This window comes from Oncorhynchus mykiss, chromosome 7 (assembly GCF_057628025.1).
Source record: "Oncorhynchus mykiss isolate SJ-2025 chromosome 7, ASM5762802v1, whole genome shotgun sequence".
NCBI classification, from domain to species: domain Eukaryota; kingdom Metazoa; phylum Chordata; class Actinopteri; order Salmoniformes; family Salmonidae; genus Oncorhynchus; species Oncorhynchus mykiss.
This window is the reverse complement of record NC_143028.1, coordinates 7,981,813-7,994,146: the sequence shown is the minus strand read 5'-3', so window position 1 is coordinate 7,994,146 and position 12,334 is coordinate 7,981,813. Positions and strand designations below refer to the sequence as shown.

At 43.2% G+C, this 12,334-nt stretch overlaps 1 protein-coding gene across 1 annotated transcript in view; it reads left to right on the top strand.

Annotated features, from left to right (window-relative positions):
* Positions 1 to 12,334, top strand: part of LOC110527331 (uncharacterized) — a 63,314-nt gene that overhangs the window by 26,788 nt on the left and 24,192 nt on the right. The window contains exon 15 of the mRNA XM_090242188.1: positions 2,483 to 2,718. Coding sequence (XP_090098314.1) covers positions 2,483 to 2,718 — 236 coding nt within the window. The remainder of the gene's footprint in view (positions 1 to 2,482; positions 2,719 to 12,334) is intronic.

Here is a 12,334-nt window from a genome sequence, read left to right as displayed (position 1 = left end):
CTTTGACAGAAGCGATACTCTGCGCAGTATCATCAGGTAGGTTATTCTGTTGCACAGGTTGTTGTCTGGGTGGTGCAAAACTCTTCTTTTAAAGATGCACTCGTGTTTATTACAAGTTACTGGTCTGTTGTGTGTGCTGATTACAAACAAGGATATCACAAGTCAATACAGCATAATCTTACGACACTGCTAATAAAAACACAGATACCTTAAAAAAATGGAGAGGCGTGGATCAGAATACCAGTGTGACCTGGTGTGACCTCCATTTGCCTCATGCAGCGCAACACATCTCCTTTGCATAGAGTTGATCAGACTGTGGAATGTTGTCCCACTCCTTTTCAATGGCTGTGCAAAGTTGCTGCATATTGGCGTGAACTGGAACTGGTGAACTGGAACACATCGATCCAGAACATCCCAAACATGCTCAATGGGTGACATGCCTGGTGAATATGCAGGCCATGGAAGAACTGGAACATTTTCTGCTTACTGCAATTGTGTACAGATCCTTGCGACATGGGGCTGTGTATTGTCATACTGAAACATTAGGTGATGGCGGTGGATTAATGGTACGACAATGGGCCTCAGGATCTTGTCACGGTAACTGTGCATTCAAATGGCCATAGATAAAATGCAATTGTGTTCATTGTCTTTACCTTTCGTCTGCCCATACCATAACTCCACCACCACCATGGGGCACACTATTCACAAGGTTGATGTCAGCAAACAGCTTGCCAAAATGACGCCACGTCTGTCATCTGCCTGGTACAGTTGAAACACCTGTGGCATTGTGTTGGGTGACAAAACTGCACATTCTAGAGTGGCCTTTTATTGTCCCTAGCACAAGATTCATCTGTGTAATGATCATGCTGTTTAATCAGCTTGTTGATATACAGTGGGGAGAACAAGTATTTGATACACTGCCGATTTTGCAGGTTTTCCTACTCAAAGCATGTAGAGGTCTGTAATTTTTATCATAGGTACACTTCAACTGTGAGAGACGGAATCCAAAACAAAAATCCAGAAAATTACATTGTATGATTTTTAAGTAATTAATTAGCATTTTATTGCATGACATAAGTATTTGATACATCAGAAAAGCAGAACTTAATTTTTGGTACAGAAACCTTTGTTTGCAATTACAGAGATCATACGTTTCCTGTAGTTCTTGACCAGGTTTGCATACACTGCAGCAGGGATTTTGGCCCACTCCTCCATACAGACCTTCTCCAGATCCTTCAGGTTTCGGGGCTGTTGCTGGGCAATACAGACTTTCAGCTCCCTCCAAAGATTTTCTATTGGGTTCAGGTCTGGAGACTGTCTAGGCCACTCCAGGACCTTGAATTGCTTCTTACGGAGCCACTCCTTAGTTGCCCTGGCTGTGTATTTCGGGTCATTGTCATGCTGGAAGACCCAGCCACGACCCATCTTCAATGCTCTTACTGAGGGAAGGAGGTTGTTGGCCAAGATCTCGCGATATATGGGCCCATCCATCCTCCCCTCAATACGGTGCAGTCGTCCTGTCCCCTTTGCAGAAAAGCATAGTAGAAAAGCAGAACAAATAGTTATTGTGACTACGCCCATTTTAGCTCGCTCATTAATGTCATAATCAAAATTACGGATTGCCTTCTATACACTCATCGTTCCCTTATGCCATAGTTTGTACACCTAAATTGTCAGTAGAAACCACATTTGTTTAAGCAAGTCAGCCAGATCAGCTATGTTATTTAAAAGTCAGTAAATGAGTCTGAATGAATTGTTTTGATGCCAGATAAAGCTCTGCTGATAGCCAGTAGTAGCGGTGGTAAGGATTCCCTCCATGATGCTGAAAAGAAGGGTCTGCTGTTGGACGCCGTTTGCCACTGTTATAGTGCAATTAATGTCATTGTTAGTGTTGAGTTGTGGCTTTGCTGGCATGCAGCTACCATTTTATTTACTTTTTGCCCCACCAAGATCGCCACTGTTTACAAGACATAAACTATCTGTCATCAGTACCTTGTTATATGTGTGTGTTTGTGTATATAGTGCTGTGAACAAGTATTTGCCCCCTTTCTGATTTTTTCTATTTTAGCAACATGTTTTGACACAGAATATTTTTTGATCATCAACCAAAACATAATATTAGATAAAGGAAACCTGAGTGAACAAATAAAACAACATGTGGATACTTGGGTTTTGGCGCATGAGCTGCTGGTTTCAGGTCCTTCCACAACATTTAGTGGTGGTAGCTATTCAAGTGTGTTAACTTCTGTGCAGCGTGGGGAGCCAACATGATGCAGAACAGACCCCCAATATGCAGGCTAAGTGGAGCAGGCACTGTGCGCAGTTAAGAGGGACATCTGCAGCACCGAAAGTAACACAGATTCTAGTGCCAAATCATTCTTCATGTTCTAGTATTGAAAAAGTACCTTAAGATTCCGTATACCGTGCAACACTATATCAAGCATTTTCCCAAATTATTCCTGTTTCTTTCCTCTATTTACAGAGACAGTCCCCAAACCCACCATCACTTCTTCTTGTAACCCAGACAAATCCTCCTGCACTCTGACCTGTGAAGGTGACACCACTGATGCTGAACCAGTCACCTACAGCTGGAAAGTGGGAGAGGAGCCGTGGCAGGTTGTAGGAAAACAGCTGATTATCTCTAAGAGCAACACTGGCAAATCAACCAATGGTTACAAGTACATCTGCAAGCTGAAGAACTCTGATGGAGAAGGGGAAGTCAGTGAGCCAGTTGAGAGAGGTGTTTGGTCCGGGTCAGTGGACACTCACAAGTGTGTTACAGTCTAATGTATTGATATGTTAGTAACACTGCTAGTGTTGTAGGACATTTTGAATGCTGCACTATGTAGAATTCCTGATCAACTCCTGTCAAAGTATCAATAAAACATGTTTTCATTTCAGAGCCTTCCAATATCGGTGCTGTTGTTCCTTTCATTGTCACTGCAATATTAACACTTGTCTGCCTAATTAATAGGTAAGAACAGCACATCTACAGTAACAGAGCACTGTACATGTACATAATTGTGAAGCACAGATTGACTTAACAGCAGCAACAACTGGGAGCTATACCCCCTGAAGGGGGTATCTGTTCTACCTGTATTTACAGTACTGTTCAGATGTGCAGGTGCTGTATGTAGGATGTTTATTGGTGCTCTCAGAAAATATGTATTTTAATTGCAGCTTAAACATGTAATTGTGGGTGAAGTCATACTCAATAGCTGACGGAAAATGAATGCAGACTTGTACTTTAAGAAGTGATAAAATATGAACATTTTTACTCCCTGGTTTGGTTGGTATGGAAGAAAATAAAAGGTATGATGATTGTCTGGCTCTTCCTGGTTCAACTCTTCATACTCACTGCTTCCCCAAAGTGTTGCACAATGTGAAGTCCATTTAAATGCTTTAAGTGTCTTAATAATGTCTTACATTTGTGTGTCTTTTTCATTTCAGGATATCCCCAAGACACCCGGATCAACTTTTTTTTGAATGTTTTGTGGTGGAATTTATTGTACGTTTTGCCCTAAATTGACTCAACCTGCTAACAGGGTCCCCAAAGTAATACAAACACAACATTATTCATGTATATATTCACAACCTTTCATGCACTGCACACACGCTTCCTCTCAGCACAGGACAGCAGTGTTGTTTTTGTCCCATCCCAGAAATCAAGAAACCTGTTTTAATGTAAGTGTATGTGTGCGAGAGAGAGAGAGTGCATAGCTGTAGTCCTACCACCCAGAATATTTCCATATTTTCTCATCATAACCTTACGCATGGAACGTCTTTTACTCTGTTTGCTGTAAACAATGTTGATGGATGGTGTAACTTTAGGGATCCAGTCAACAATCAGACTTCTGTTTCCCTGGATACTGTTTATCACACTGTAGGGGATGTTCAGGTTGCCAACCGTGGAGCTTCAGGGGTTCTTTCTGGTCTGCTTGTGGTAAATCATGGGGTGTTGGGTTGAGCGTGCAGAGATTAACACAGAGACAGGGAGGTTCTAGTCAGCAAACACGACTTTACTAGGCTATAAAATACAATCACGTAGGGTTGGCTCGGTCCTTCTTCTCAGCTCCTGCTCTATGTCTCGGTCTCTCTGTTCTCTCCCGCGGTGTGCCATAGTGCTCCTATTATGTGGCCTCCACAGCTGGTTTCCGCTAATTACCTCTACTTGGGGCCATGCATGTCGGGGTGCCCAGTCCGTGTACTCCCAGCAGAGGGAGCCAACGTCGCAGCACATACCTCTCCTCTATCACCAACCCCCGTGGTAGACCTCCCGGGATACCACACACTGTAGGGGAGAAGTCAAATCAAATGTATTTATATAGCCCTTCGTACATCAGCTGATATCTCAAAGTGCTGTACAGAAACCCAGCCTAAAACCCCAAACAACAAGCAATGCAGGTGTAGAAGCATAGTGGCTAGGAAAAACTCCCTATAAAGGCCAAAACCTAGGAAGAAACTTAGAGAGGAACCAGGCTATGTGGGGTGGCCAGTCCTCTTCTGGCTGTGCCGGGTGGAGATTATAACAGAACATGGCCAAGATGTTCAAATGTTCATAAATGACCAGCATAATAATCACAGGCAGAACAGTTGAAACTGGAGCAGCAGCACGGCCAGGTGGACTGGGGACAGCAAGGAGTCATCATGCCCGGTAGTCCTGAGGCATGGTCCTAGGGCTCAGGTCCTCAGAGAGAGAGAAAGAAAGAGAGAATTAGAGAGAGCATATGTGGGATGGCCAGTCCTCTTCTGGCTGTGCCGGGTGGAGATTAGAACAGAACATGGCCAAGATGTTCAAATGTTCATAAAACCCAGACAGGATGACCACATCAGTAAATCAACCCACTCAGGTGACGCACCCCCTCCAGGGACGGCATAAGAGAGCCTCAGTAAGCCAGTGACTCAGCCCCTGTAATAGGGTTAGAGGCAGAGAATCCCAGTGGAAAGAGGGGAACCGGCCAGGCAGAGACAGCAAGGGCGGTTCGTTGCTCCAGAGCCTTTCCGTTCACCTTCCCACTCCTGGGCCAGACTACACTCAATCATATGACCCACTGAAGAGATGAGTCTTCAGTAGAGACTTAAAGTTTGAGACCGAGTTTGCGTCTCTGACATGGGTAGGCAGACCGTTCCATAAAAATGGAGCTCTATAGGAGAAAGCCCTGCCTCCAGCTGTTTGCTTAGAAATTCTAGGGACAATTAGGAGGCCTGCGTCTTGTGACCGTAGCGTACGTACGGCAGGACCAAATCAGAGAGATAGGTAGGAGCAAGCCCATGTAATGCTTTGTAGGTTAGCAGTAAAACCTTGAAATCAGCCCTTGCTTTGACAGGAAGCCAGTGTAGAGAGGCTAGCACTGGAGTAATATGATAATTTTTTTTGGTTCTAGTCAGGATTCTAGCAGCCGTATTTAGCACTAACTGAAGTTTATTTAGTGCTTTATCCGGGTAGCCGGAAAGTAGAGCATTGCAGTAGTCTAACCTAGAAGTGACAAAAGCATGGATTAATTTTTCTGCATCATTTTTGGACAGAAAGTTTCTGATTTTTGCAATGTTACGTAGATGGAAAAAAGCTGTCCTTGAAATGGTCTTGATATGTTCTTCAAAAGAGAGATCAGGGTCAAGAGTAACGCCGAGGTCCTTCACAGTTTTATTTGAGACGACTGTACAACCATTAAGATTAATTGTCAGATTCAACAGAAGATCTCTTTGTTTCTTGGGACCTAGAACAAGCATCTCTGTTTTGTCTGAGTTTAAAAGTAGAAGGTTTGCAGCCATCCACTTCCTTATGTCTGAAACACATGCTTCTAGCAAGGGCAATTTTGGGGCTTCACCATGTTTCATTGAAATGTACAGCTGTGTGTCATCCGCATAGCAGTGAAAGTTAACATTATGTTTTCGAATGACATCCCCAAGAGGTAAAATATATAGTGAAAACAATAGTGGTCCTAAAACGGAACCTTGAGGAACACCGAAATTTACTGTTGATTTGTCAGAGGACAAACCATTCACAGAGACAAACTGATATCTTTCCAACAGATAAGATCTAAACCAGGCCAGAACTTGTCCGTGTAGACCAATTTGGGTTTCCAATCTCTCCAAAAGAATGTGGTGATCGATGGTATCAAAAGCAGCACTAAGGTCTAGGAGCACGAGGACAGATACAGAGCCTCGGTCTGATGCCATTAAAATGTAATTTACCACCTTCACAAGTGCCGTCTCAGTGCTATGATGGGGTCTAAAACCAGACTGAAGCATTTCGTATACATTGTTTGTCTTCAGGAAGGCAGTGAGTTGTTGCGCAACAGCCTTTTCTAAAATCTTTGAGAGGAATGGAAGATTCGATATAGGCCGATATTTTCTGGGTCAAGGTTTGGCTTTTTCAAGAGAGGCTTTATTACTGCCACTTTTAGTGAGTTTGGTACACATCCGGTGGATAGAGAGCCGTTTATTATGTTCAACATAGGAGGGCCAAGCACAGGAAGCAGCTCTTTCAGTAGTTTAGTTGGAATAGGGTCCAGTATGCAGCTTGAAGGTTTAGAGGCCATGATTATTTTCATCATTGTGTCAAGAGATATAGTACTAAAACACTTGAGCGTCTCTCTTGATCCTAGGTCCTGGCAGAGTTGTGCAGACTCAGGACAACTGAGCTTTGAAGGAATACGCAGATTTAAGGAGGAGTCCGAAATTTGCTTTCTAATAATCATAATCTTTTCCTCAAAGAAGTTAATGAATTTATCACTGCTAAAGTGAAAGTCATCCTCTCTTGGGGAATGCTGCTTTTTAGTTAGCTTTGCGACAGTATCAAAAAGGAATTTCGGATTGTTCTTATTTTCCTCAATTAAGTTAGAAAAATAGGATGATCGAGCAGCAGTAAGGGCTCTTCGGTACTGCACAGTACTGTCTTTCCAAGCTAGTCGGAAGACTTCCAGTTTGGTGTGGCGCCATTTCCGTTCCAATTTTCTGGAAGCTTGCTTCAGAGCTCGGGTATTTTCTGTGTACCAGGGAGCTAGTTTCTTATGAGAAATGTTTTTAGTTTTTAGGGGTGCAACTGCATCTAGGGTATTGCGCAAGGTTAAATTGAGTTCCTCAGTTAGGTGGTTAACTGATTTTTGTCCTCTGGCGTCCTTGGGTAGACAGAGGGAATCTGGAAGGACATCAAGGAATCTTTGTGTTGTCTGTGAATTTATAGCACGACTTTTGATGATCCTTGGTTGGGGTCTGAGCAGATTATTTGTTGCAATTGCAAATGTAATAAAATGGTGGTCCGATAGTCCAGGATTATGAGGAAAAACATTAAGATCCACAACATTTATTCCATGGGACAAAACTAGGTCCAGCGTATGACTGTGACAGTGAGTGGGTCCAGACACATGTTGGACAAAACCCACTGAGTCGATGATGGCTCCGAAAGCCTTTTGGAGTGGGTCTGTGGACTTTTCCATGTGAATATTAAAGTCACCAAAGATTAGAATATTATCTGCTATGACTACAAGGTCCGATAGGAATTCAGGGAACTCAGTGAGGAACACTGTATATGGCCCAGGAGGCCTGTAAACAGTAGCTATAAAAAGTGATTGAGTAGGCTGCATAGATTTCATGACTAGAAGCTCAAAAGATGAAAACGTCATTTTTTTTTGTAAATTGAAATTTGCTATCGTAAATGTTAGCAACACCTCCGCCTTTGGGGGATGCACGGGGGATATGGTCACTAGTGTAGCCACGAGGTGAGGCCTCATTTAACACAGTAAATTCATCAGGCTTAAGCCATGTTTCAGTCAGGCCAATCACATCAAGATTATGATCAGTGATTAGTTCATTGACTATAATTGCCTTTGAAGTAAGGGATCTAACATTAAGTAGCCCTATTTTGAGATGTGAGGTATCATGATCTCTTTCAATAATGACAGGAATGGAGGTGGTCTTTATCCTAGTGAGATTGCTAAGGTGAACACCGCCATGTTTAGTTTTGCCCAACCTAGGTCGAGGCACAGACACGGTCTCAATGGTGATAGCTGAGCTGACTACACTGACTGTGCTAGTGACAGACTCCACTATGCTGGCAGGCTGGCTAACAGCCTGCTGCCTGGCCTGCACCCTATTTCATTGTGGAGCTAGAGGAGTTAGAGCCCTGTCTATGTTGGTAGATAAAATGAGAGCACCCCTCCAGCTAGGATGGAGTCCGTCACTCCTCAGCAGGTCAGGCTTGGTCCTGTTTGTGGGTGAGTCCCAGAAAGAGGGCCAATTATCTATAAATTCTATCTTTTGGGAGGGGCAGAAAACAGTTTTCAACCAGTGATTGAGTTGTGAGACTCTGCTGTAGAGCTCATCACTCCCCCTAACTGGGAGAGGGCCAGAGACAATTACTCGATGCCGACACATCTTTCTAGCTGATTTACACGCAGAAGCTATGTTGCGCTTGATGATCTCTGACTGTTTCATCCTAACATCGTTGGTGCCGACGTGGATAACAATATCTCTATACTCTCTACACTCGCCAGTTTTAGCTTTAGCCAGCACCATCTTCAGATTAGCCTTAACGTCGGTAGCCCTGCCCCCCGGTAAACAGTGTATGATCGCTGGATGATTCGTTTTAAGTCTAATACTGCGGGTAATGGAGTCGCCAATGACTAGAGTTTTCAATTTGTCAGAGCTAATGGTGGGAAGCTTCGGCGTCTCAGACCCCGTAACGGGGGGAGTAGAGACCAGAGAAGACTCGGCCTCTGACTCCGACCCGCTGCTTAATGGGGAAAACCGGTTGAAAGTTTCTGTCGGCTGAATGAGCAACACCGGTTGAGCGTTCCTACAGCATTTCCTTCCAGAAACTGTGAGAAAGTTGTCCGGCTGCGGGGACTGTGCCAGGGGATTTATACTACTATCTGTACTTACTGGTGGCACAGACGCTGTTTCATCCTTTCCTACACTGAAATTACCCTTGCCTAGGAATTGCGTCTGAAGCTGGGCTTGTAGAAACATGATGGGCTAAATAACACAGACACTGGACAGAGGAAAATTGTAAAAAAAGTGTCATGGACTGACAAATCTAAGTTTGAGGTGTTCGGATCACAAAGAAGAACATTTGTGAGACGCAGAAAAATATGAAAATATGCTGGAGGAGGTCTTGACGCCATCTGTCAAGCATGGTGGAATCAATGTGATGATCTGGGGGTGCTTTGGTGGTGGTAAAGTGGGAGATTTGTACAGGGTAACATTTCTTTGACAACAGGACAATGACCCAAAGCACAGCTCCAAACTATGCAATAACTATTTAAGGCAGAAGCAGTCAGCTGGTTTTCTGTCTATAATGGAGTGGCCAGCACAGTCACCGGATCTCAACCCTATTGGGCTGTTGTGGGAGTAGCTTGACCGTATGGTACATAAGAAGTGCCCATCAAGCCAATCCAACTTGTGGGAGGTGCTTCAGGAAGCATGGGGTGAAATCTCTTCAGATTACCTCAACAAATTGACAACTAGAATGTCTAAGGTCTGCAAGGCTGTAATTGATGCAAATGGAGGATTCTTTGACGAAAGTTTGAAGGACAATTATCATTTCAAAATCATTATTTATAACCTTGTCAACATCTTGACTATATTTCCTATTCATTTTACAACTAATTTCATGTATGTTTTCGTGGAAAACAAGGACATTTCTAAGTGACCCCAAACTTTTGAACGGTAGTGTATGTGCTGTGTATACTCTAGTGTGTGTGTGTGTGTGTGTGTGTGTGTGTGTGTGTGTGTGTGTGTGTGTGTGTGTGATGTATTTATTTATGTAAGAAATGTTTGACCTTGAAAAATAAAAACTGTTACTGTATTTACATGTTTCTATTGTCCCCCTAATAGCTGGTGCTGTGATTGGTGTCTTGGCTTCTGTTCTATTGGCTGTTCATCCATGTGTAGAGTCTCATCTTCTGGAAGTGTTTCAAAGGTAAGTCCATGTCTTTACTGTAAATATTACCATAAATGTTTTATTATTTGAGTCTCCTCCTTGAAGTTTGATGGAAATATTTTTTTTCATATCAACAATTGTATCTCTAGCTATCTCAGGATCAAAGAATGACTCCAGGTCAACAAAATATTCAGATTTTGAAAGTAAGAAAGGGAAAGTGTGCTCCATATGCTCCAACATCCCTGGTTCTCTAGGTATGATATGTTGAATGATATCCAGAGCAGGACAAAGAACTGCACGCTGATTGGCTGAAAGCCGTGCTATATCAGACCGTATACCATGGGTATGACAAAACTTGTATTTTTACTGCTCTAATTACATTGGTAACCAGTTTATAACAGAAATAAGTCACCTTGGGGGTTTGTGGTATATTGTGAATATACCACACCCCCCCCAGGTCTTATTGTTAAGTATAACCAGATTACCCACACCAGCAAGGCTGTGATAACTAGAGAGTGTGAGGAAGAGAAGCAGCCGTTACTATATGAGGCAGGATCTATTGATAACACAGGTGATGTTGAGAGTAATAGCCTGCTCTCAGGTGAGGACACTGACTAAGGTATCTAGAAACAGAGAGGGAGAAAGAGAAAAGGAAGTGAAGGAAGAGAGCAAGAGACAGGAGAAGGACATGTCACAGACTCATCTCACCCCTTCCAAAGCCCTCTCGGATGTCACATACCAGCGATGGATACAGCCTGAACCACAATCAGGATACACTGTGGGGGACAGAGGATTATGGGAATGGATCTGACCAGGAGTCACATGAGGCAAGGGTCAGAGGTTATGATGCAGAGACAGGGGGAGATGGAGAGACAGAGTGAGAGAACAAGGGAAGATGATATGGCGAGGGTGAGGAAGAAGGTAGAAGAGATGGAGAGGAAGAGGGAAAGCAGAGGGAGAGGAGGAAGAATAGAAAACACAGGAAGAAGGGAAGGAAGAAGAGGGATATAGAAAAGAAGAAAGTTATTCCCATCAACAGGAGGACATCCACTCTGAGGAGGAGCCAGGGTCAGAGGACCAAGAGAGCCACACACGACAGCCAGACTGACGGTCAGAGGTCTCCACCAACCCCTCAGAGAAGGGATGACGATCGAGCGTCAGAGAGAAAGTAGGTGAAAGAACCTAACTTCTCAGAAACAAACACGTCCAACCCAAATTCCCATACGTCAAGCCCCAACTTTTCCTAAAACAACAACATTCTCCCACAATCCCCCAACACGTGTTTCACTAAGACCACCATCTACAAGACACTCACATTGCTATCAGATGGGCGTAGAACAAGGAAATGTAGTAAAGACAATGGAAACCCAGAGGAGCAGTGGTCAGGTAGACAGAGAGAGAGGAACACTTGACCTAAGAGTTCTGAGGAGACCCACTAGCTCTGTGTCAGACAGTACAGACACTCATGATAGAAGCAGTCCAGGATTGTCAGCTGGTCTTAGAGCCACAGCATGTAGGTTCATTATCTACTCCAGTAAACTATAGTTCAGGTGCACCCTCTGGACCAGTAGACACCAGCTCAGATACAGCATGTACACCAATAGAGAGTAGCTCAGATACTTTGTCTACTACATAGAGAAGTATAGGTAAATCCTCTGTACCAACAGAGACCAGTACAGCTACAGCCTCTGTACCAGAAGAAAGCAGTTGAAAAGCACTTGTTGAATTTATAGTTTGTTTGACAAATATTTAGATTCCATACAGGGAAGAATTGTTTCTCTTCAGTAAACGCATCTCTCTTTTGGGTTATTATGCATCATACTGTTATCCTGTATGCAATGTGCTGTCATGTTTAGCCCAGGCTACTATAATTGTTATAAACTTTGAATAATGTGAATTATAATGAAATGTTAATCCATGCAACAGAAATGTATGATGTTTTGACGAAAATATTTCATTGTGTGAATGCTTTTGTGTGCATGCCACAAACAGTAGGTCTACAGGTCAATGGTTACAGGCTGGTGAATCAAAAGCCCTCAGGCTCAGTGGACAGGAGGACAATTAAATGAACTATAGTTATTAAGTTACCTTTGAATATTACAGTATTGGCAACCTTTGTTGCAATACACAGTGATCCTATCAATTCTAAATTGTATATGTAATTCTGTGCATTGTAGCCAATTATACACACAGGGAGGCGCCAATGACCATGTATGGGCATGACTACACCAAGGAATGTGGAATAACATGTTGTTAAAGCCTCTCCTGCCGATGATAAATGAGACAACATGCACATGGCCACATTCATGTAAAGTGGCATTGTTTACATCGTTACCTAGCAACCCACTACCACTACTACTTTTAGAACTACTAGTCTTAGCACCTTAGCACCTTAATCACTATGAAGAATGATGCCAACAAGAAGAGGAGGAGGATATGAAATAAATTAAA